This window comes from Poecilia reticulata, chromosome 9 (genome assembly GCF_904066995.2).
Source record: "Poecilia reticulata chromosome 9, P_reticulata-male-v2, whole genome shotgun sequence".
In the NCBI taxonomy this organism is placed as follows: domain Eukaryota; kingdom Metazoa; phylum Chordata; class Actinopteri; order Cyprinodontiformes; family Poeciliidae; genus Poecilia; species Poecilia reticulata.
The window spans coordinates 9,966,960-9,988,247 of record NC_088838.1 but is presented as its reverse complement, the minus strand read 5'-3'; the positions used below and the strand labels follow the sequence as shown (position 1 = coordinate 9,988,247).

Below are 21,288 nucleotides of genomic sequence, written 5' to 3'. Positions count from 1 at the left end.
TGGCTATGGCAGCTATGTTGCATAAAATGGTTCATCAGTGCTCGGCAGAAAGAGGCACAGCCGGGCAAGCACAAGGAGAGAGACAGAGAGAGAGAAAGAAAAAAAAAGAGAGAGAGAGAGAGACGGCCAGCGAGCATCGTTCAGCTCACACTACCGAGGCTGTGCAGCAGAGAACACACATCAACACGCCCCCTTGCTTCCTCCCTCTCTATCACTTTCTCTCACACACACGCACGCTTAGTCACACAGTCTCGAGCACGCAGGGGTGCAGAGGCAGTGCAATGCGCAGCAGCACTGAGCAGCACTCCCTCTCCAGGACGCCTTTGGTTTTTCTTAGATCAGAACTGGTCATTCTCCGTCTGATTCTCGGCAGTCACAAACGGTAAAATCAATGAACGCTCCCAGGAACATTCTTCAACGCGCTGCCCCGTCAGAAGCTGTCGATGAGCCGTCAGGATTTAAGCTCGCAAGGTCACATAAGTTCCTCAGGCGTCTTTCCCCACCCCCCCACCCCAGTATATGCTCCTGATTTTGTTGCAGCACCTTCCCTTCTAGGATTTAATTTTTTTTTTTTTGCAAACTGACACCGGGACAGTGCCTTGCCTCGTCACGGGTCATTATGCCACCGAGACCTCCCTGGAGGCTGAGCCTGTGAAACCCTCACTCACTGCACAGTGGTCCAGACCAATCAGCTATCACAAACAGCAGTAACATCGTTACCATCCAATCTCAGATCAGGAAAGTGCAGAAGGGTATTAAAGGGGATTATTTTGACCATCCTGGTGTGGGTTTTTTTTTTTTCCTCCCCAACTGCTTAAATATGGAGGAGAGTGGAACATCATGTACAGTGTGGCTGCCCTCTGTGGCTGACGACGGCGTTGCATTTTTCCCTCAGAAAAGCACAGAGGAAGAGAGCAGGACCCAAAAAAACAAACACTTTGCTGATTGTGGACGCTTAGCAACCACAGCTGCCCCTTTACGACTCTTCCTGTACAGTCCCAGTCGAGAGAATGTATTGTGCAGCACCTGTTAAAAGCTCACGGACGTACTATACTGGGCTGCACGGTTGATGTCAAAGCCTCCCACACATGTCTTCTAACTGCGGTGTAAACATTTATCAAAAAAAGGTGCTGAGCTCTGAAAATTACCAGGAAGGACACCTGATGTTTCAACCACAATGGCTGCTTTCAGCAACATCTTGGGATAGTCATACCTCTTCTATCGCGTCGTTTGACTACACAGGGTTTTCTCACATTTTTTAAATAATAAATAAACAGAGTTATCTTCAAGAATTAGTTTGTTTTTCACCGTGGAAGACAGTAGTGACGGCATGCAGCGTCACAGCTGCATGCCTATGCTGCTGCTGCTGCTGGACTTGTGTTAGTTCAATGGATTCTTTAAATAGTACTGCAGTGGATGCCTGACTACCTTCGAATGTTAAAAAGGGATCTAAACCTGTGCAGACAGCTGTCAACGGATGTCAGAGGGCAGCGCAGCAGCAGCTCTGGGCCTGCCTCAGCCAAACTGACTTAGACACGTCTGGAGGTGTAAACAACTGCTTTGACATTCCCTTTAGTGAAAGACTCACGCTAACTAAAAGCCGAGTGTGGAAACAAGAAGGAGCTGGGCTCACATTTGAAGGTGTTCTGAAAATTAATAATACTGAAGCCAAACATGCATCTAATAAAATGACTAACTTTGAAAGTAAAAGTAGTTTCTTCAGAGGAGAGTAAAATTGCTGATCTTAACTGCACCAGACAGGTAGAACAAAAGTCAGTCAATTAAAAAAATTTTTTCTTTCTTTTCTTCTTCTTACGGGTGACCGCTACCCCTTTTCTTGCTGTACATCTGCACGTAGCTAGATTTTCTGAAGAACGGTGATATGACACACTTAGAAAGCTCCACGTGTGATCCTATTAGAAGTGCAGAAGAGTAATAATATAATGTGTTATTATTCAACTCAAATTGTGCATCATATCTAGACAAGAATGTGGCATCAAACATGAGTCCAAAGACAAACCGAGCAAACTGTCTGCCGCAGTGGAGAACTTGGCTGTCTTACCATTACTTGGTAAATGTTCACTCCAAAGGTTTCGTACACATGACTTTGTGAAAGAACTCTTATCTGCTCATGGAAACAGGTGTAAGTTTCTCAGACTGTGTAAACAACCATAACAAATAACCTTTGCATGTTTTACACAGTAAACATGGTTATGGGGCAGGAAAGAATCAAGACTTCACTGTTTCACTTCACATTTTAGAAGTTCAAAATGACAGGGATTTAAAGACATTAATATATTTTTTGAGCCTCTTTTCTGTCCTTTTTGTAGCTTATGCTCCAAACACACAGCTGCCTGTCTCGTAGTAGCTAATGCTTTTAGGTGCCAAGACTTTCAAGAAGAACAGCAAAACACCGAAAAGAATGTTTTCATTTGGCTGTAATTTGGTGAACATACAGACAGGTAGACAGGTTCAGATTCAGTTACATACTGTACAATTCAGTTGTAATTTTATTATGCAGTCTAATTCAGTTGATCACAAAATGTTAGCTAAGAAAGCTAAAACAACTGCAGCAGCTCAAACCGGCTCTCTTCCTGAGCTAGCATGTGGCAGCAGTAGGAAGAAAAATCTCCCATTAAGCAGAAGGCAGCCTTCAGCAGAACCGAGCTCAGCCAAACTAGTCATCCGCATTTTATTTTATTCTTTTTCAGAGAGCAGATAGAAAAAAAGGGAAACACAGCAGCACTCAGTTTTCATGTCTACAGGAAGGTAAAACTAAGTCCACAGAAGACACGACAGCAGTATCTGTGTTTTTGGTTTCATCTGGGAGAGAAACACAGCTAAACAGAAGAGCTCAGTTCAGCATTAGATTTCTATTGCTCATCATATCTGATGACAAATACGTATGTGTTTGGTGGAGCCAAGAGGACCAACTCCATCACTGCTATCGAGAAACAAACCTGTGTTACTCCTCTCACCAGTGTAGGATTTCATGTAGTATGACTTTAGGACACCATGCTGCATCAGTGACATAATGGTCCCACACGTCTCACCCCCTCTGAGAAAGGATATTCTTGGAGTCTAAGTAAATCCACACGAGACACTTCTATGTATTAAGGATGTCATGTTGAGGTTCTTCAGCAGTCAGCCAGGTACCAAGATTTTCCCAATCTTATACGAGGTAGTGAAGAAAGTCTCTCCCCACCTTAAAGATTTCAAATAACGATTCACTTTCATTCATTTATTAAGGGAAAAAAGCTTTCCTAAACAACCTGAACCTGTCTGGAAACGCCATGATGCAACAATTAAATATTCTTGGTTCAATTTCTCTGGTCACACTCAGGATGGATTACTACTGAACCAACTTAAATATAAATCCCTTAATTATACCATGTGTGACAACATGAAGTAGGTTAAAAGAGCTCACAAACCAACACCTCATGCCTTCATCTAAGGAGTCAAGAGCTGATGAGAAGTCAATAATCTATCAGTCTGGAAAGGATCACAAAGTTATTTCTTTTGTTATCGGAACTTCAGCAAACCAATTTGAGCCATTATCCTCCAGCTCGGAAAATATGGAAGAGTGGCCAGCCTAACAAAATTACTCCAAGTGTGCATGAATAACTGATGCACAAAATCTGAAAAGGTAGGAACTTAAAGTTTAATAAGAAAGAGCCTGAACTAATGATTCTCAGTGCAGACTCTGAAATATGATTGTGTTACTTATTTTATAGTAATTTGTGTAATTATTCAACGTAGTCCGCCTTTGTGGAAATATTCTTAGCAGCAAACACAAATAGTCTTGGATCCTACAACCTATTATATAGTTCTTTTTTCTGAACTATCAGACATGGATTTCACACAATTGTTATTCACGTGACAAATCTGCCCACAGCAAAGATCTCTGTTTAATAATACATTTCTTTTAATGCACATTACATAATAACATGTTGGGTAATCTTTTTAGTGACAAGAAAAAGCACGGGAAAAATGCAATGCAGCTAATGTTGGGTAAGTTATTCAAACGTTAACAGGAAACCAGATTGTGCTGAGAAGTCTGATCTGGGCAAGATTGTCGAAAATGAAGAGCGGTCGCTGAATCCTGATTACGGCTTCGAGCATCAACTGTTGCTGATCCGGGCTGTGCGCAGAACCCGGTTCAGTCAAAGCCTCTCCTCTGAAAGCTTACCAAACGGCACACTGACAAACAGCACACTATATGCCCACCTTATCTGTGCTTCTCATCCGACTGCTCCTCTTTGCTGTGGCTAACCTCTGTTTCTGGCTTTCCACCACTTCCCTGTGAGGTCTCAGGAGTTTTTCCGCCGCGCAAGTCTTCTCACAGCCCATTGTCCCCTGGTACATGACAACAGATAAGCCACCTATCAGTCACATTATACGTCTCAATGATACTTCCTGTTTGTGAAGAGCAGTAACCCACCATGACAGAACGGTTTGCATGCTTCCCCCAATGCTGGTCATGGTTAGCAGTGCCGGATGATGTCATAACTCCGGCATGCTCAGATTATAAATATCTGTATTCTGCAGAGTTACATAATAATGGATGTTGGATTACTGTAGGCACAAAAAGACACAAAAGATAGCACAGCTGCCACAGGATATGTAAGGATGTCTGCAAGTGCATCCTAAATAATCCGCAATAGAAACAGAGATGTGAAGTATAGTGCATGAAATAAAATTATTGTGATCCGTCGAAGGGTTTCAGATTTTATTTTAAAGCTTTCTGTGCTGCACGCTAACAAGAGAATAGTGTATTATAGTAAAAAGTCAGAAAAATATAGAAATATACTGTATTTATACATTTTTATTTTGTTTTATACCTGCTTAAATTTATTGTCTACAAGATTGGGTTCTTTATCGGACCGGATCCTAAAATTAAACCCTCCGCTGTCATTCTGATCAACACTGGATGCAGGGTGTAATCTGACTGAGAACTAATGACACCGTACAGAGCACAGCGGTCAAGTGGTCATCAGTGCACTTCAGTTTCCACTGTGTGGTTTGTGGAAACCGCGTGTTAAATACCCAGGGCAGAATAGATTATTAGCCGGTGAATTTTTATTTGCTCTCAGCTCCGATTTCAGTTGGGCTGCAACATTTGAGTCATGAAAAATAAATAGGTTATGACCTGGTTGCATCAGTTTGCAAACCCTTATGTCTGTTTTATGCCACCTTTGATTCAGTTTCAACATTTTATGTTAGGAAGACACCTAACAAATTATAAATGATTTACTCAATTAACCTGAGATAAACTCCAGCTGCCCTAGCAAAACATTTGCTCAGTTACTCATTTTAGTAAGAGCCACAATTAGAAGAGATGAAAAGGATCTTATTGCACAAATGTGTCAATTGGGATGAGTGAACAAAAATATTCTGGTATAATCTCCATGGCAAAGTGGAAACATCAAACAATCCATCATCTAAACCTACTAATCCATGCAGGGGAGCGGGGCAGGAGGCGTGGTGCAGTCTGAATGGGTCGCTAGTCCGTGCAACACAAAGAGACTCAAACATACATGCACTTAACCTGAGAACCCAGAAACAACGTATCCATAAAGGGAACATGCAAACTCCAACCAAAAATACCTCAGGTCAAAATTTGAACCTGAGGTATCTTATAGCAGTAAAATCTTGGAAATATTTACCAATCCAGAGGACTCAAGTATGAAGGTGGCATTGTTAGGACTTCTAAAAAAAAACTAAAAAAAACACACACAAAATAAGTTACCAAAAAAGATGCATTATGCTTCATATATTGTAATACATGTGTGCTCTTTTTTTGTGTACTTAGCTGCATCTTTGTATAATAATGTTCTCGTGCATGTTCATTAGATGTTTTCTTACTTCTGCAGGTGCCAAGAGGTTTAAACCCTTTAAATTCCTATTTATCTGCATCCTGTCTGCCTTAACAAAGATGTGATTTCCTAGTCCACTCAAGCACTGGGACATTAGTTTTTCTTGTGTTTTCGTGTGTTTGGGAAACTTCATTGAGAGTAAACTAATGGCAAAGAAAATTAAAGTTCCCCTGTTTTAATTGCAAGGTTGTAAGAATCTTATGTAAAATTTCAAAATGATGTAAAGATAGGCCAAATTGTTGAAAAACACACAACATATCCCACTTTGTCATTACTTTTTAAACAAATATAAACTCAAAAGGCATGTACTTTCCGAAACTCTGACATATTATAGAAACAATGTATGAAATACCGGAACCTGAAGTCTCTTTATAACATCTTCGGCTTCAGAAGTCAAACTGCAAGCTACAATATTTTTCAGACTATTTACTGCATTTACAGTATTGATGCTATACCATAGTGAACTTAAGTAAACTTAACAGTGATTATTTGGAAAATGTTAAATTGAGACATTAAACATTTATGAGTCCAGAGGCCCCCAGAAGTGCTAGTCCTTGTTTGCTCACAGGCGCTTTTTCCATTATACTTGGAATTAAACCCCAGGTTCGTAAGGCTCCACCTTCATCATTTCTCATTACAGCTTCACACTATATTACAGATATAAAAATGAGACAGCGATAGAACAGCTGCTTTTTAAAGAAAATATAAAACATATTACAAGTAATTTCACTGAAATTCATAACCATCCGGTTCCAATCAAGAAAAATAATTGGAGATCCTGTGCAGGGATACAGTGATATTCAGGTGGAAGTGAACTAAATAAAGAAACTGTTTACGTTCGTTTCCTTATCAAATACACCGTTTGAAGCCAAAAACCCTCAGACATATAGAGGATCAACCACAAGAATCAATTCATTTAATGTTAAACTTAGTTTCATGCAAATACAAGACGCTGGCATAAATGTTTGGCTGTTGAACTGGACCGTTCAAGGTTGCTATCAAGCTCTACGAAGCATTATATTACAAAGAGACATGCAAGCATACCTTTATCTTTGCTTTTTTTTTCTATTCCTCCTCTTTATGTTCTCTATCCCAGAAGAATGAGTTCTTTTTTTGCGGCAGTTTTGCTTACTTATCTTCCACCTGTGCTTTGGAGGCTTGGATGCGTTCATATTAACGGCAAAGCATGACCAGTGGCGCAAAAAGTGGGCGCTGCACTAGAGTGGGCGCCAAAACAGGATTTTTTTTTTCTAGTCGGCATTTTCTGTATTTAACAGCTGTTTGTGCATGTATGAACTCATCAATAACAGAGGAATGGCACTGAATAGGGGCTCTCCGCACTCCCCTCCCACACACTTAGGCTCGTTTTTTTTCTTCTTTTAAATTTGAATCGTAGTACATTGTGCACTTAACTGAGAGGTAAAGATGGAGAAGTAAGGGGGAAAAAAAGTTATCAGTGGTACAATAAAACAGAAAGCGGAAGACGGAGGGGGATACAAATGTTGGAGGGACTAGGAAAAGCTTTTCAAAATGATTGAAAGACACTGACATTCAGTCAATCAAGACACTGACATTATATATGTCAGTGACGTGCGGTGAGGTTCATTGCTGGTGAGACACTGACTTATGACTTAGACACCATGCATGTTATTGGACCTACGGAAATTTCGCGCATGCCTACAACGCTGTGGGGCAAAAAGACTAATCTATTACATGTCATCCATCAGTGAAACTTAAAAATGTAGGTATTAATTTCGTGCTATGATCCACAGCAAAGTGATTTGTATTCGCCAAGCTACGCAGACTCGTTGCCATAGCAACTGACAACAATGCCACTTCATGTTTTAGGATTTAACACCAAAAAACATTCAAGAATTTTGCACACAGAACAGAACATTTAGTTTGTTGTTGTAGTATGTTTTAGGCTTAATGTTTCATTAATAAATAATTGCTGTGGTAGATTAGCTACCGCTTCTACTTTACTGAATTATTTAAACATTAACTGTAGCCCACAAAACGCACATTTAATTAAAAAACTAAACAAAAACATCTTAAATATCCGTTCATCCAAAGCCAAGTCTATCCTCGGCATGTCTTTTCTACTCCGTTTGAGAATCATAAAACTGTCTTGAAGTAAAACTTTCAGCTCCGGTGTTGGTCTTCCTTTAGTTATCATCTCCTGCTTCAATTGAAAATTGTAGAAATGTAGTCTGTCATGTTGACGTCGGAAAAGAGAAAACAAATATATCGCGGTACTTTACTTATTTACTGTGTGGCTAGCTCCATGGCTAGCTCACTGTGTCTTACTCTGTAGTTGTGCAGTCACAATATCTGGGAACATGAGCGCCCCCAGCGATGAGGCAAGAGAACTGCCTGGATACTTTATAGTACATTAAAAAAGCAATATAAATGATTTTATATTATATATTATTTTTTCCATGATGACAGGTGAGGCTCTGCCTCCCCTGACCGCATGTCACTGATATCTATATATATAATTTTAAGATGTGCAGTTTTAATCCACACGTTTACTTTAATCAAATTCAATCAGTATAACAATGAAAAAGAAAAAAATAATAATTCCGCACAAACCTTATATTCTTAATATTTTAATAAAATGATTCCATTATTTAGTTTCAGTACAAAATACAAAACAATTCAAATGGGTGCTCCTGAAATAATTCCAAGAGTTCTGCATTAATGCATCACTTTTTTCACGATTATTTCAGTCATTACACACCATATAAGGTCAATAAGTTATGTATTTTTCTATTTCAAAAGTACACCCAAGTCATAATGGCTTCATACTCTATTAAAATGAATGAACATACAGCAGTAAGACATAAAAAGAAGATGGACAACAAAATAAGTTCACATTAAAACATTAGACATTAAGATTACAACATTTGAGTCTTTTAAAATTAAATGAAACATTTTCAGCTCACAAAGGGCAGAGAGGCTAGAAAAGGTATTTTGAGTGCAGTTAAACAGAAATCTGAATCTTGTGAAAACTGCACTACATTATACTTGCTTCTCTGTGCTAAGAAAATTAATCTCGTAATAGTACTAAATAGAAGATAGTAATCATATGGTGGAAGTGGTCTTGTGAACCAAGAAGTCCATCAGTCTTAAGACTCCAACCTTTCTGAGTAACAGTAAAAGTAAAAGTAGGATCCTCCAAATAAGACAAGGTAGAGAAATGTCTGCTGAAATCAGAACAAATGTGGAAATTAGTCACTGTTGCAGAAAAGTAGCACTAGAAAGTAGCACTTAGAAATTCATTAAACTTTTCAAGTAGAGATCAACAGAGAACTTGGTTGTTCAACTTTGTGACTGGCCAGTCTGAAACTCCAAAATCATAAACACATTTTATCTAAGAACTACTGGTTGCATTAATAACAACACTCCTCAATGTGGAAGCTGTAACTAAAGGAAGACTCAACTTTAGCTACTTTGGTAATAGTGATAAGTTTAAAAATGGAATCAGAGGCAGCAAATTAAAAGCTGTACCTTCTTGTTCATTTACTTACTAGGATGAAAGAGCTACACTATGGACGGTGCTGCTCATTTTGCCCCTGTGCTGTTCTATACCTCTGCAGTTGTTTGACTTTATCAAGTTCAATAGGAGGCACTTGCAGCAGGACATCAGTTTACACTTGTCTTTGAACATTTTGTTCAGTTAGCAAAGCAGTGAGCTGACAAGGAGCCAGCTTCACCAGATACTAGGACCATTGATTATATTACAGCAAATATGCTACTTTATTCCTTTGAGTTTACAATACTGGAAATGTTGAAAGCCTTGTAAGAATATTAGAGTTAAGGTGAGGTGGCGCAATCTCAATTGAATGCAGACAGAGACTCCAGTTTACTGTTTGTTATGTTAATCACAAATCTTAGATGGTGAAGACTTTTAAAATCGCATCTCCAACTGATTTCTGTCTTTATCTTTCAGAAAAGATGAGAAGGAGCCTGGGAACCTAAAGTATGCAATTTGTAATCTTACAGGGTTGGAAGGCTAGAAAAGTTATTTTGACTGCAGTTAAAGAGAAATGTGAACAAGTAAAATTGAAAATGAACTAAAAACAAAAATCCTACTTCTGAAATTTGATGCAAATCTTTAATTGCTGTATCCTTACTTTTAGCAATATACTACATGTCTTTATTTTTTTAAAATGAACGGCTAAATTAATTTTCTGCTCTAAAAAACTTAAGGTTGTAGTGTGGTATGGCTGTTACCTCATGCAATGATGACAACAGACCTCACTGAGGGCGTTTGGTTAGTCCGACAGACAGGCCGACAATTAGTGCGATGACAGCAAAAAGGATCAACAGGGCAAAGGAGAGGATCATGTATTTCTGCCAAGTAAAGTGGTAATGAAAACCTGAAATATTTTGTAATTGAACATAACTTCTTTGAACTTGCATATTTTATGTTTTTCTGTTAGACATAAAAAGAACACTTACCCTACGCGATTTCTTCTGGTATCTCACTGCCTTTTTAGTCTCTTCTTTTGCACGATAAATATACTCAGCTGCATTAGAGACATTATTCTCAATGTTGTTCACCATATCCCCCTGTTAAAAGTTTGCATTAGCCCCAAAATGACAATATTTGACACGCATTGTGACACAGAAGCGTCCAGCTGAGCTAATACCTGACATTCTACCAGCATTGCCATGTCCATGAACATCGCATGAAGTTCCCTGATGCTGGACTCCAGACGCATGATGTCCTGGTGACGGGATTCTATCTCATTTAAGGCTTGACGAGTGATTTGGGAATCCGAAATGATCTGTAGAGAAAACAAAAATATTACGGAATTTCTGAAACACGGCTAAAGGAATTTCCTACCTGTATAAGAAAATACAGCTGATATAGACCAACTGACCTCAACAAAGCCAAATCAGAGGAACAGACTTTAAATCAATCAGAATAAGACACATGTATGAATTAACAGACATACATCGGATGTGAAGATTGATGGATTTCCGCTCTCCAGCATATCCTCCAGTTCTTCATTGGTGGTCACTCTTCCAGCTACAAATGATATAATTGAAGCCTTTTTCAGAAATCACTAATCTCAATGTTCACCAAAAATTTTTAACAAGGATTTCAGTGATCTCTCATTGCTGACATGATATATTAATGCACCCCCCATGTTGCTGTTCATTTTTTCACTTGAAACTGCAACTACAAATTGCCCTATGATTGCTTTTAGATATTTATAACAACTTCCCCTGAGGTTAATTTTTGCTTTGTTAGTCTATTAATAATTACTAAGCCTTAGTCTGATTTTAAGTAAGCTGTGATGGACTGTTTTTCACAATGACTGCTGGGGATAAGCACGTGTGGCTGAAGTACATCCCTTGGAGAACAGATGTTTATTTAGAACTACAAGAACACACAAACACACAAGTAAGAGACTGCTGTGTTTTTGTTTTTGATCAACTCCATGGCAACATCTCTAAAATCTAGCTGGATGTAATCTGTGTTGGTAGCCAACATCCTTCTGTCCAGAACATAAAGGTCTGCTATGCCCTGCAGCTGCAGTGCATCTCTGAAGCAGTAATGAAAGTTGTGGTGACGATGGTCATAAGTGGGTCAGAACAAACAATTATTTACCATGGAGACTAAACAAAGGCCAACAGAGACACATTGCTGCTTCAGGAGTTAAAGTGATTTCTTAAACAAGTGCTGCTTCTGGCTGAATGTCAAGCATTGCTCCACTCCCAAGTGCTATCTGATTACACTAACATTTAAAGAAACACACCACTTTGCTGATATCCTGTGGACAACAGAAACAACATTTTATTCCATTTATACTTGCTACTGGTTTTTTCTAATTAGATTTTATTTGGCGCTTGTAATTCTGACGGAACAGAAAAGGTTCTATTTCTTCCCAAGTTTGATAAAGTCCTAGGTACAAAAAGGACCTTGACATTGCTCACAAAGAAGCTCCAGCTGAAACACTACAGACAGAAAGGTTCGCCTCGTGTTGTGAAACACTCTCCCTAGAGAGCGAGATCGCTGTGCAGGGGCTTATTGTGTCACACCTCTTGCAACGCCTATTCCTCAGGGGCACAAACCGAGCAAAATACACAGAGCAAAGAGCCCGACCTGTCATCTAGTACAAACTCTATCCATTCTGGGTGATTTAAATAAACTGTGTAACTCTATGTGAGCAGAGATTGAAGATTGTGTGTGTGTTATGTTACGCAGGTTACTCGGAGTCCTCTGCCCATTTCCCTGGCAACCTAAACACAGGAGACGTCTCCAGTATCAGTATCTTCTGTCTGCGGTGTGGAGTCATGGAGCCTATCATTAAAGCCACAGGGACTGAGGAAAACAGCTCTATTATATACTTTTCCTTATTGTTATGCTGTAAATATGGACATAAAACTATAGATTTGACTGTTATCTCTAACAAGGAAATTCAAAAATTCAGTATGAAATTCTGGGAGCTGTTTCATGACTTTCAATGTTTGCATGTTATATAGCTGATAGTGTATAAATTATACTGTATAGGAATATATACTATATAAGTTTTCTTAAATATTTTGTTTCTGCTTACATTAAAAAAATCAATTCAAACCTTCAACCTGTATTCACTTAGTTTTCATAAAAACAACACATCTAAAGTTCGCATGCAGTTGCAACAGGAAATGAAGCTGATGCTTTGTTCCGTACTTCATGTCAAGGAAGGACGCACATTCAGGGAATGCACATCTAACGCGAGTCCCTTACTTATCTCCAGTTGTCTCTGGATCCGTCCTTTGCTTCGTTCCCGAAAGGACACTTGAGTCTCATTGTACTGAGTCATGACTTCCACAAACTTCCTTGACAGCACAGAGTGCTGATGAGAAGATAAAATATAAAAGCAGAAAGTGAGGATTCCCCAAAAGTGGTTCACATTGAGATTTTTAGAATTTAAATTGTTGTTTATGCTTTCAGAAATGCTCTGCAAAAAGCTAAATTATGACATGCCACAGCTTAATGGGTGTGAATGAAGCTACACAGGATTTGTAATTGTTTTTTTTTCACATATCCATCTATCGACTGGTTGTCTGACCTGTGTTTTCTGGATCCTGAAGTCGACAGAAGCTCTGTTAATGACGTCCTCTTTTGGCATACTTTGCTCCATGACTAGCACAGAGACGATGACAGCATTAACTGGCTTCACACGACACATGACAGAAAAGTGCAACAATCACAGCTAAACTCACATTTTAATTTAGTTCGCACCACATTGGCATTCCCTTTGATATCGTTGGTCAGTCCATCTAGCTGACTTTTTGTACCTTCATATGCAGAAAGGAAATACATCAGCTTTTACTTATTGGTAAGAAAAGAAAGTGTCATACTGAGTTACTGTCTTTATGTACAAATTGAATCTCCTCTCATTTTATCCTGCCATAATAAGATAATATAGCAAGGGTCAAAATGCACAACTTCTGGGTTTTTCCCCAATTATCAATAAACATATGCAGATAATGGCAAGACATTTTAATTTGTCATGGATTTGTCTTGCTGTTCTCCCTTTTACGCAAAAGGAAGACTCTCATGTCTTTTTCATGGTTCCTATCATTTGTTTAAAATCAAAATGTCCACATTTTCTTTCAGACAGAAATTTCCAGAAAGTAAATACGTAGATTTACTGTGGATTTATGATAACTATTTCCACAGGATGATGGACAAATCAGTGAGTGGCTGGATAAGTACAGATAATAAACGGACGGACGGATAATAACACCGCTTATCATAAGTTACCCATCACGTGGCTTTAAAACACTTGATTTAGATGTTTATTATTTTAATGATATACAATACATTCCATACGCCTCCATACATAACAGTGTGCTCAGACTTTGAGTGGTCTGTAACAGGACCGGTGAGACCTCAGTCTATAATGGCCTCAGGTGTTTGGGGCTGTTTCTTGTTCGCAGATTTCCGTTCCACAAGCTTTTCATTTCTATCCAGAAGCAAAGTAAATCTGCTGACCAAAAACTCCAGTTGAGCCCAAATAGTTTGGATTACTTCAGTCTTAAGAACCATCAATACTAAAGTCTACTGAACATATGAAGAAACAAACACAGCATTTTTAAATACCTGTATATACATTTTTTTAAAACTTACTGTGATCTGGATTGGGCGCAGACAGGATGGTGCTGTGCAGCTTCTTCACCTCCTCCACTTGGTAGGAGATTTTATCAATGAGTCCCCTAACTTCCTCCACCTTAATTAGTCAAATAACAGACAAATAACTCAATTGTTGTGTGAAGTTAACCCCAATCTTAATATGCATACCTACCCTCCTGAAATAACTCTCCATGAAGCCATCACCGCAGTCCTCAGTGACGGCAACCTCTTCTACTTGACTTTTATTCTGTGAAGATTTAAAAACAAGAATGCTTTTTTGTACAACTTGTAGTGTCGGCCCAGGTTGAGGCAGTAGCACTTACAGCAGCCAGTTCAGCCAGACGATCCTTCATTACACTCTCCTAGTCCGATCCTTGCATCTCCTGCTCAGGTCATTTCAGCGAAACACACCAAGATCCTTCTTAAAAACCTCCATGTGTGGTTTTACAGCAGGCCCACCATTCCGAGGACAGAAGCTCCGGTGACTGTCGGAAAAGTTCAACTGATAAGATCTCCTCTCCTTTGACAAAACAACCCTCGCAGAGGTGCTGAAGTTGGTATTCAAAGTGGATTAAAGCGGCACCTTTGCAAAAACAGCCGATTAAAATGTATCTGTAATTTTTTTTAATTCTTATTCTTCTTATTTTATTTTTGATTTTTTTTGTAGAGTATATTTCCCTCACGACGACGCTTGCAATCCGCCACAGATCTACAATACCGCCCCACTGAGAATACGCTTCCTTTCCCAGCTCGGTTTCACGTACATAGAAACAACAAACCCCACCTGCGCACAACACACACCGCGCTGTCCACAGAACAAATAAAAGTCTCCACTCAAAAACTGCTAAATAGACAAACACGACCATTTTGTTTTGGAAGTCATCAAATATTGGGCAATAAAATTCTTACAAATTTTATTAATAAAATTCTTACAAATTTTGTTCAAGCAAGCAAGTTTACTAATGTAATCTTCAAGCGGTTAAATTGTATTTTAGTAATAAATTATGCTTAAACGACGTGGTGCCGTTTGTAAAATTACACAATAAAAAATTAACAACTCCAAGCTGATAAGGGGGGAGGGGAGTCATTTTTTAAGGTTATATTTTCACCGTGTTATTCATACATTTAGCAGAATTTCAACTAAATATTTAATTCACAAGCTAACTGTTTAGTTTACAACCTAAATATTTAGCCCGAAAGTAAATATTTGGCCAATTATAAGCGTTTAATTTTCAAACTAAATGTGCTTGATAACTAAATATTTAGGATGCTAGCCAAATATTATTTGGACCTAAATATTTAGCTCGTAACTAAAATACGTAGGTCCAAGCTAAATATTTAGTTAATATGCAGATATATGCAATATATATATATATATGTAGTATATGCAATATGCTTGCAGATAAGCAGAAGTAGAATATCAAAATAAATGCTGTGTTTTTCTCACCTCTGGATGAACCCTGCTGCTGGCAAAGCTGAATTGCTTCGGTCGTTGCTTAAGTAATGTGTTGTTGTTGTTTATCGATGTTTTTCTTATTGACACGTCCGACGCGATAGTTGAAAACGCAGGACTTGCCGATTTCTATAGCAACAGTATCTGAATCAACTTCCGCCAATGCGATCCAGCCAGAACACTTCCGGTTCATGTTCGATTCACCGTTTAGACCAGTGGTTCTTAACCTTTTTTGAGGTACCGAACCCCCCAGTTTCATATGCGCATTCACCGAACCCTTCTTTGTTCAAGTGTGAACCGGAAGTGATCCTCGCCATCTTAGTAGGTAAGCGCATGCGCTATTCATTGCAGACCTATGATCGAGACCAACAAAAAGATAATATGCGGACATTATTGACCATTGTGCAAGAATAAGATACACGAACAAAATCGCTGCTGTCAGGAACGACCCATTAGACGCAGAAGGAAAATATTTCATACAAGCTGCCCCCGATCTCCTACTGAACTTGAAGAGTTGAGTGCACCATGTGACGTCACACTAATGACTAATCTATCTACCATTTAAATAACATGTAAATAAATTTAAAGGGGTTTTTTAGGCGTTTCTAATTGCAATTAATTAGTCATCAAAATATTTCTAAAAATGTATGCAAATTGTTGCAACAGTGTTAGTGGTTAAATTTTAGCAGTGCACAAAGAGGAAAATCTAATAAAATAAAAATAAAAACACAAACATACACTGTTGTTGAACTGCGTCTGATAGGTCTAACAATGTGAACCCAACCGTTTTTTCCTAAAGCTCAGCTGCAAGGACACCAGTCGAGTTACATGAGAAGGTTTTATTAATAAATAATAAATGTGCAAGACTGGATTGGATTAAACGGCCAGAGTATTATTTACCTGACCACAAGGTGGCACTGTTTGCCTTGATTTGGACTCAAGATTGCTTAGGGAGACTGAGCAGGTGTCCATTGTGAATCTAAAAAAAAAACAAAAAAAACTTATAAGTTTCAAAAATCTAAAGTAATAGTCAAATATAGGTATTTTTGTTGACATAAAAGTCATGGTGTCATGTTTTGTTGCTTTTCTTTTTCAATTTAGTCCTTTTTAATTGTATTTTTTTATATATATGTGTGTGCTGTTTCTTTTGGTGCTGTTTCTTTCCATGTTCCTTCATCATTTCATACTTTTAACATTTTGGTCATTTTCTACCCCTCTTTTCCTTGCTTCTACTTGCAAGAGCTTGCTTCTACAAGCAGCTGGAGGCTGCGCAGAGGTATTATGGTGGGTCCTAATGGGCTCCGTCAGTGAGACACTTTGTCGATTCATAACACCACTTATTTGTTACCATTTCGTCCCTTCCTCTTGCTGTTTCGTACCTATCAAACCATCACGTACTTATGCACTGATGAAATCGTTGCTTATGAGTCAGTTTTTTTGTTGTAGCTCTTCGTCGAGGTAAACGACACCAATAATCTCTCACAGACATTAGAAAAGCAATGTACACACGGTGAAGCCTTATATAAATTGTGTAGAATATAACAAAAATACGGTTAAGTTATGCTTGACAACTGAGCATTTTCACGATTATATAAAATTTTATATAAAACAATTGGAAATACCGAACTATACAGACAAATAAAACCACTTATGGTTTGGCAGATTAGAAGGAAATGAAGTTGTTTACGGGTTGTAAACGGCAGTAGTATTGAAGATGTGGCAACACGTGACTACAAAATGACAGTGAAAATATGCAAATTCACTCGGATGTGAAACGTCAGATGTACTTTGCGAAATGGATGAATATTTTGCTAAGCTTTAATTTCGACAGCTTTGCCCTTTTTATGTAGAGGCTGCGAAAATATTACATAATTTGTTGTAGGCTACTCGCACAGAAAATAAATCCAATACGGTTTTTTTTGTTTTGTTGTTTTTTTACGCACTCGTGTGTCTAAAATTTGGACCTACACTCTTTCATTTGCCATGCAATCTTCAATTACGCACAAATCCCTCCATTTGCGCACAACCTGAACGCCCCTTCTCATAGGGTCCAACAATGACATCACATTTTGCAATTCCCACGTAGAGTCCAGCCAGCCAGTGCGCTCCCGCTGAGCTCCACTACACCTCGCTGTTTCCAGATGCAAGGCGCAGAAACTTAAAGAAGCAGCTGAATGTGTGGATGACGGATTGTAACTTTCTGCGTGGGACTTTTTGCTTCAGAACTTGCTATTGTGACGCAATAATTTGTGAAGTGGGGTTCTTTTTTTTCCCCCTCAAGTTATCTAATCTGGGCAAAAAAAAAACATTGTTAGAACTTTTATTGTAGCATCTATAGGATTGGACACATGGACTATTTTATCCTCATCCTGGGACAATGACTAACTGCTCTTGGAGTTATCTTTATGAAGGGAATTAGGCTGTTTCAGAAAGATAACATTGTACAGTTCTCAAGAGCAATGGAATTTTGTTTGCATATTCGACTTCTTACTGCTTTTGTCTTATGCTTTAAGGTAAGATAACAACTTCAAGCTTTCAGCTCATTTTCTGCATGTCAGACTTTATTAAACGTCAGATTCATCTTTTGCAGGTCTGTGCTCAGGTGGTGCCAAATGAGAATCATGCAGGTAGTGGCAAGTTTTCCATACGCACATTGTGCTGCGCTTTTGTTTGCTATCAGATCAACATATCAAATGACCACATCCTGGTTGGGATATATACAATAACTTGAGGAAACAATGTGCTCCAGTGTCTGTTTCTATGGGGGGATGTTATTTGTTTGTGTCTCGTTAATCAGAATGGTCTGCCACATAAACAGCTTTTGCAGCTGTTTTGATTCATTATCATCAATCTCTTTATCCCACCGACGTCCGAAACTGGACGCTGGCGTAATAATAAAATCTGAGCAGTGTCCTATAGGGACGCTTGTTTACCTGTGATCTTTTTTGTCCAGGCCTGCAGGTGTTGGCCACGGCTTCACATTATTGGCCTCTTGATGCGGTGGACGGGATTCATGAGCTGCTGGACCAGATTGGAAGCAGTCCGCGTTATGTCAGCGGCAGCAAAATAAGTACGAGCATACATGGCCGCCGTGTTTGCATTCGGGTCCTTCCCAGAAAGCCCTTTTTTGTTCACTATTCGCACTCCTGCCACGGTTATCCTGCCTGTTCAATCAAATTCAGTGTCAGAAAGTATTCACGCCCCTTAAACTTTGCCACATTCTGTCACTTTATGGCCGGAAATTACGTTCCCTGGTGTTTGATGTGATAGACCTCCAAAAAGTTGCGTATGATTATTGTTTTTAGTTATTTTATAGAAATAAAACTGTGAACATTTGCATTCAGTCCGTAGCACCCTGCGGTTATTGCGATAGGTCTTTCGGGGTGTGTCTGTATGAACTTTGCACACCTGTTATCTGAAATGTTTACCTTTTTTTCCTGCGCAAAATTGCTCCAGGTCAGTCAAGTCCGATGGATATCATCTTAAAGAAAAAAGGTGAACCAATTAGACAACTAATTGGATTTAGATCGGACCTTTGACTTAACCACTCAAATAAGAAATATATACTTTTATCTGAAATATTGTATTGTATATCTAAGACTACGTTTAGATTTGTATGGAAAGCTGCTTAGTCTCAAGTCTTCTGCAACCTCTAAAAGATTTACTTCTAGTATCATCCTCATGTGGTCATATTTAATAAAGCTGGGCAGTATTGAGAAGTTAATTTATTTTAGTAACTCAATTCACTAAGTGAAACACATTATATTGATTAGCTACACAGTGTCTAATGCTTTCAGTCAAGCACGGTGATTTTCTCCTTGCACCTAATGAAAACACAGTATTTAAGTTTCGAGTATTGCTTCAGACCAAATAAAAACATTGAGGTCTACAGTTGTCATGTGACTAAATTTGAGAAGCCTAAAGGGTGTGAATACGTTTCCAAGCCACTCCATGACTTTAGTTGTACTGAGTGAAACGCCATAAATGTTTAAGAGGGATCGGGTATGAATGCGAGCATGTTGTGTGGCATCACTCTGTGTTCACCTTCACCAGCATCACTCTGTTTCATACCTGTGCAGCACGTCCCTCCCGTTGTTCTCCTGTCACTGTTCCCCGGGTGGAAATTACGGTTTTTGTCTTCTTGTCTTTTTTGTCCAGCTGTCAGAATCCACAACCACACTGTGCTCCCTTCTTCCCATAACTCTTCCTATGTGTATACCAATGACTCTGCCTACACTAACATTTCCGCAATAGTAGGTGAGAACCCTTCACTTTCCGCTCACACAGTCATTTGTGCATCACACACTGCAGCAAATCATTGCACACCTTTTGGTTCTTTGCTTGTTTGTCCTTGCAGAACAAGAGCGTAGCTTAACTGTATGATATAAATCCTGTAACTTTGTCAATTGGTGTTGATTAGAAATCATTCATATTGGTTTAAAATTAAAAGTACACAGAAAAACATAAAAAACCATAATATGTACATCAAACTCTTTACTTATTTGACAATTTTAAATCATGAAGAAAATGTGTTTCTGTAATTTGTGTTTTGCTACAGACATTGTTGAAGGAGTACACAATAAGGGTATCTTTCTGGACTGTGATAACAGCGGCCTCTTTCTTTACTTTGGAGACTACCAGAACTCCTGCGTCAGTGACCTGAACCTCTGTGCTCTGGATGGTAGGTGCAGCGCATTTCATACGTTACGCTTTCAGTTCTGTCTGGAGGAATGGGCCATAATTCTAGCAAACCTTAGTGAGAAGCGTGTGAGAGGATGCCCAAAACATTTTCAGTAAAGACAATTTTACCATGACGATGGAAAAGTGTGCTTATAAACATTGTCTCTAATAGTTTTGGCAAATAATAACAATTTTGGTCATCCTAAAAGAACCAAAACTGAATAAGTTTTGTCTTCATGTTAGAAAGTATATATATATATAAAAAAAAGTAAGTGTGTCTTTTTGAGCTGAAAAAATCTTTAATCTATCAAAACAATCTTTTTCTAGGTGTGACCTTCTCCTTTTTTTGGAAAAACCAAAAGCCAGATTCCAACTTTGCTGTGGCGTCTGGCGCGAAAGTCATCTCCAACAGCTTCACAGTCTTTGCAGACTCTCACAAGGGATGCGTGGAGCTTTACACGCGAGACGACAAACACAGATGGAGAGCGGAGATTCCCATTTCAGGTACTGCAAAAACAAATTTATAACCTAATACTACTTGAGAAAACGATTTGTACACATCCATGTGAATTGTGCTTAATTTTATCAAATTTTTCTCTACACAGATTTATTCTCATGGTTTTAACTGACAACATATGCTCTCACTGTTGACTTGGCAAGTCTGTTTGCCGTAGCAAAAAAAAAAAGTGCATCTTATTCAATATGCACCCATTTCCTGTGAAAAGTGAAATAATGCCTGATTATTATGACTGGTGGACATGTGTGAAAATGCAAAAGAACTTGACATGTTAGCAAAAAATTTTAATTTGGCATAGAGAATTGTTCAACCAGATTATTTTGTCAATGTAGTATTCAAGATTGACTAAATCCTACCGACATAGGTTTGATTAGAATTCATCTGAAAGTGTTGGGTCAGTCATATTCATTGAAAGCTCCAAGGTTTATGAAAATGATTTATATGGGTTTAAGAGTAAACAAGAGTAATGTTTACTCTTAAACATTACTCTGTATGTTTAAACTTGGTGTTAGTTAATATTCTCGTAAGACTTTTGCTTGACATCATTTTTGAGTTGGAGCAGAAACATAGCTGAGCTTTTTACCTCCCTTACGACAAAACTTCTATTCAGGCGACTAGAATTAAC

At 38.6% G+C, this 21,288-nt stretch overlaps 3 protein-coding genes across 19 annotated transcripts in view; 1 reads left to right on the top strand and 2 right to left on the bottom strand.

Annotated features, from left to right (window-relative positions):
• Window positions 1-4,541, bottom strand: part of rimbp2b (RIMS binding protein 2b) — a 93,299-nt gene extending 88,758 nt beyond the window's left edge. For 10 of the 13 annotated variants that reach the window (XR_014088865.1, XM_008417456.3, XM_008417458.3 and 7 more), the window contains exons 1-2: window positions 4,442-4,541; window positions 4,228-4,356 (exon numbers count right to left, since the gene is read on the bottom strand). Coding sequence is in view for 12 of the 13 variants with exons in the window: in XM_008417456.3 (XP_008415678.2) it covers window positions 4,228-4,356; window positions 4,442-4,507 (195 nt within the window). In the remaining variant the exon portion in view is untranslated. The remainder of the gene's footprint in view (window positions 1-4,227; window positions 4,357-4,441) is intronic. The other 3 variants (XM_008417471.3, XM_081610518.1, XM_017306672.2) reach the window with 1 other exon arrangement.
• Window positions 4,542-8,469: 3,928 nt separating this feature from the next.
• Window positions 8,470-18,486, bottom strand: stx2b (syntaxin 2b). Of its 3 annotated transcripts, none has more exons than XM_081610515.1 (12): window positions 18,400-18,486; window positions 14,337-14,498; window positions 14,186-14,260; window positions 14,011-14,110; window positions 13,101-13,175; window positions 12,947-13,020; window positions 12,622-12,730; window positions 10,841-10,914; window positions 10,532-10,669; window positions 10,341-10,451; window positions 10,113-10,232; window positions 8,470-9,082 (listed from the first exon to the last, which is right to left on the bottom strand). In XM_081610515.1, exons 2-11 carry the CDS (start codon window positions 14,364-14,366, stop codon window positions 10,137-10,139), a joined length of 882 nt encoding a protein of 293 aa, XP_081466641.1. In that variant the 5' UTR covers window positions 14,367-14,498; window positions 18,400-18,486; the 3' UTR covers window positions 8,470-9,082; window positions 10,113-10,136. The 3 variants fall into 3 exon arrangements, with proteins under 3 accessions (XP_081466641.1, XP_008415701.2, XP_008415702.2); XM_008417479.3 differs by lacking the exon at window positions 18,400-18,486 and adding an exon at window positions 15,461-15,830; XM_008417480.3 differs by lacking the exon at window positions 18,400-18,486 and having other exon boundaries at window positions 8,470-9,079; window positions 14,337-14,846.
• Window positions 17,543-21,288, top strand: part of adgrd1 (adhesion G protein-coupled receptor D1) — a 35,399-nt gene continuing 31,653 nt past the window's right edge. The window contains exons 1-6 of one of the 3 annotated variants that reach the window (XM_081610512.1): window positions 17,543-17,979; window positions 18,057-18,093; window positions 18,420-18,536; window positions 19,625-19,723; window positions 20,025-20,147; window positions 20,474-20,650. In XM_081610512.1, coding sequence (XP_081466638.1) covers window positions 17,872-17,979; window positions 18,057-18,093; window positions 18,420-18,536; window positions 19,625-19,723; window positions 20,025-20,147; window positions 20,474-20,650 — 661 coding nt within the window. In that variant the 5' untranslated portion in view covers window positions 17,543-17,871. The remainder of the gene's footprint in view (window positions 17,980-18,056; window positions 18,094-18,419; window positions 18,537-19,624; window positions 19,724-20,024; window positions 20,148-20,473; window positions 20,651-21,288) is intronic. The other 2 variants (XM_008417482.3, XM_081610513.1) reach the window with 2 other exon arrangements.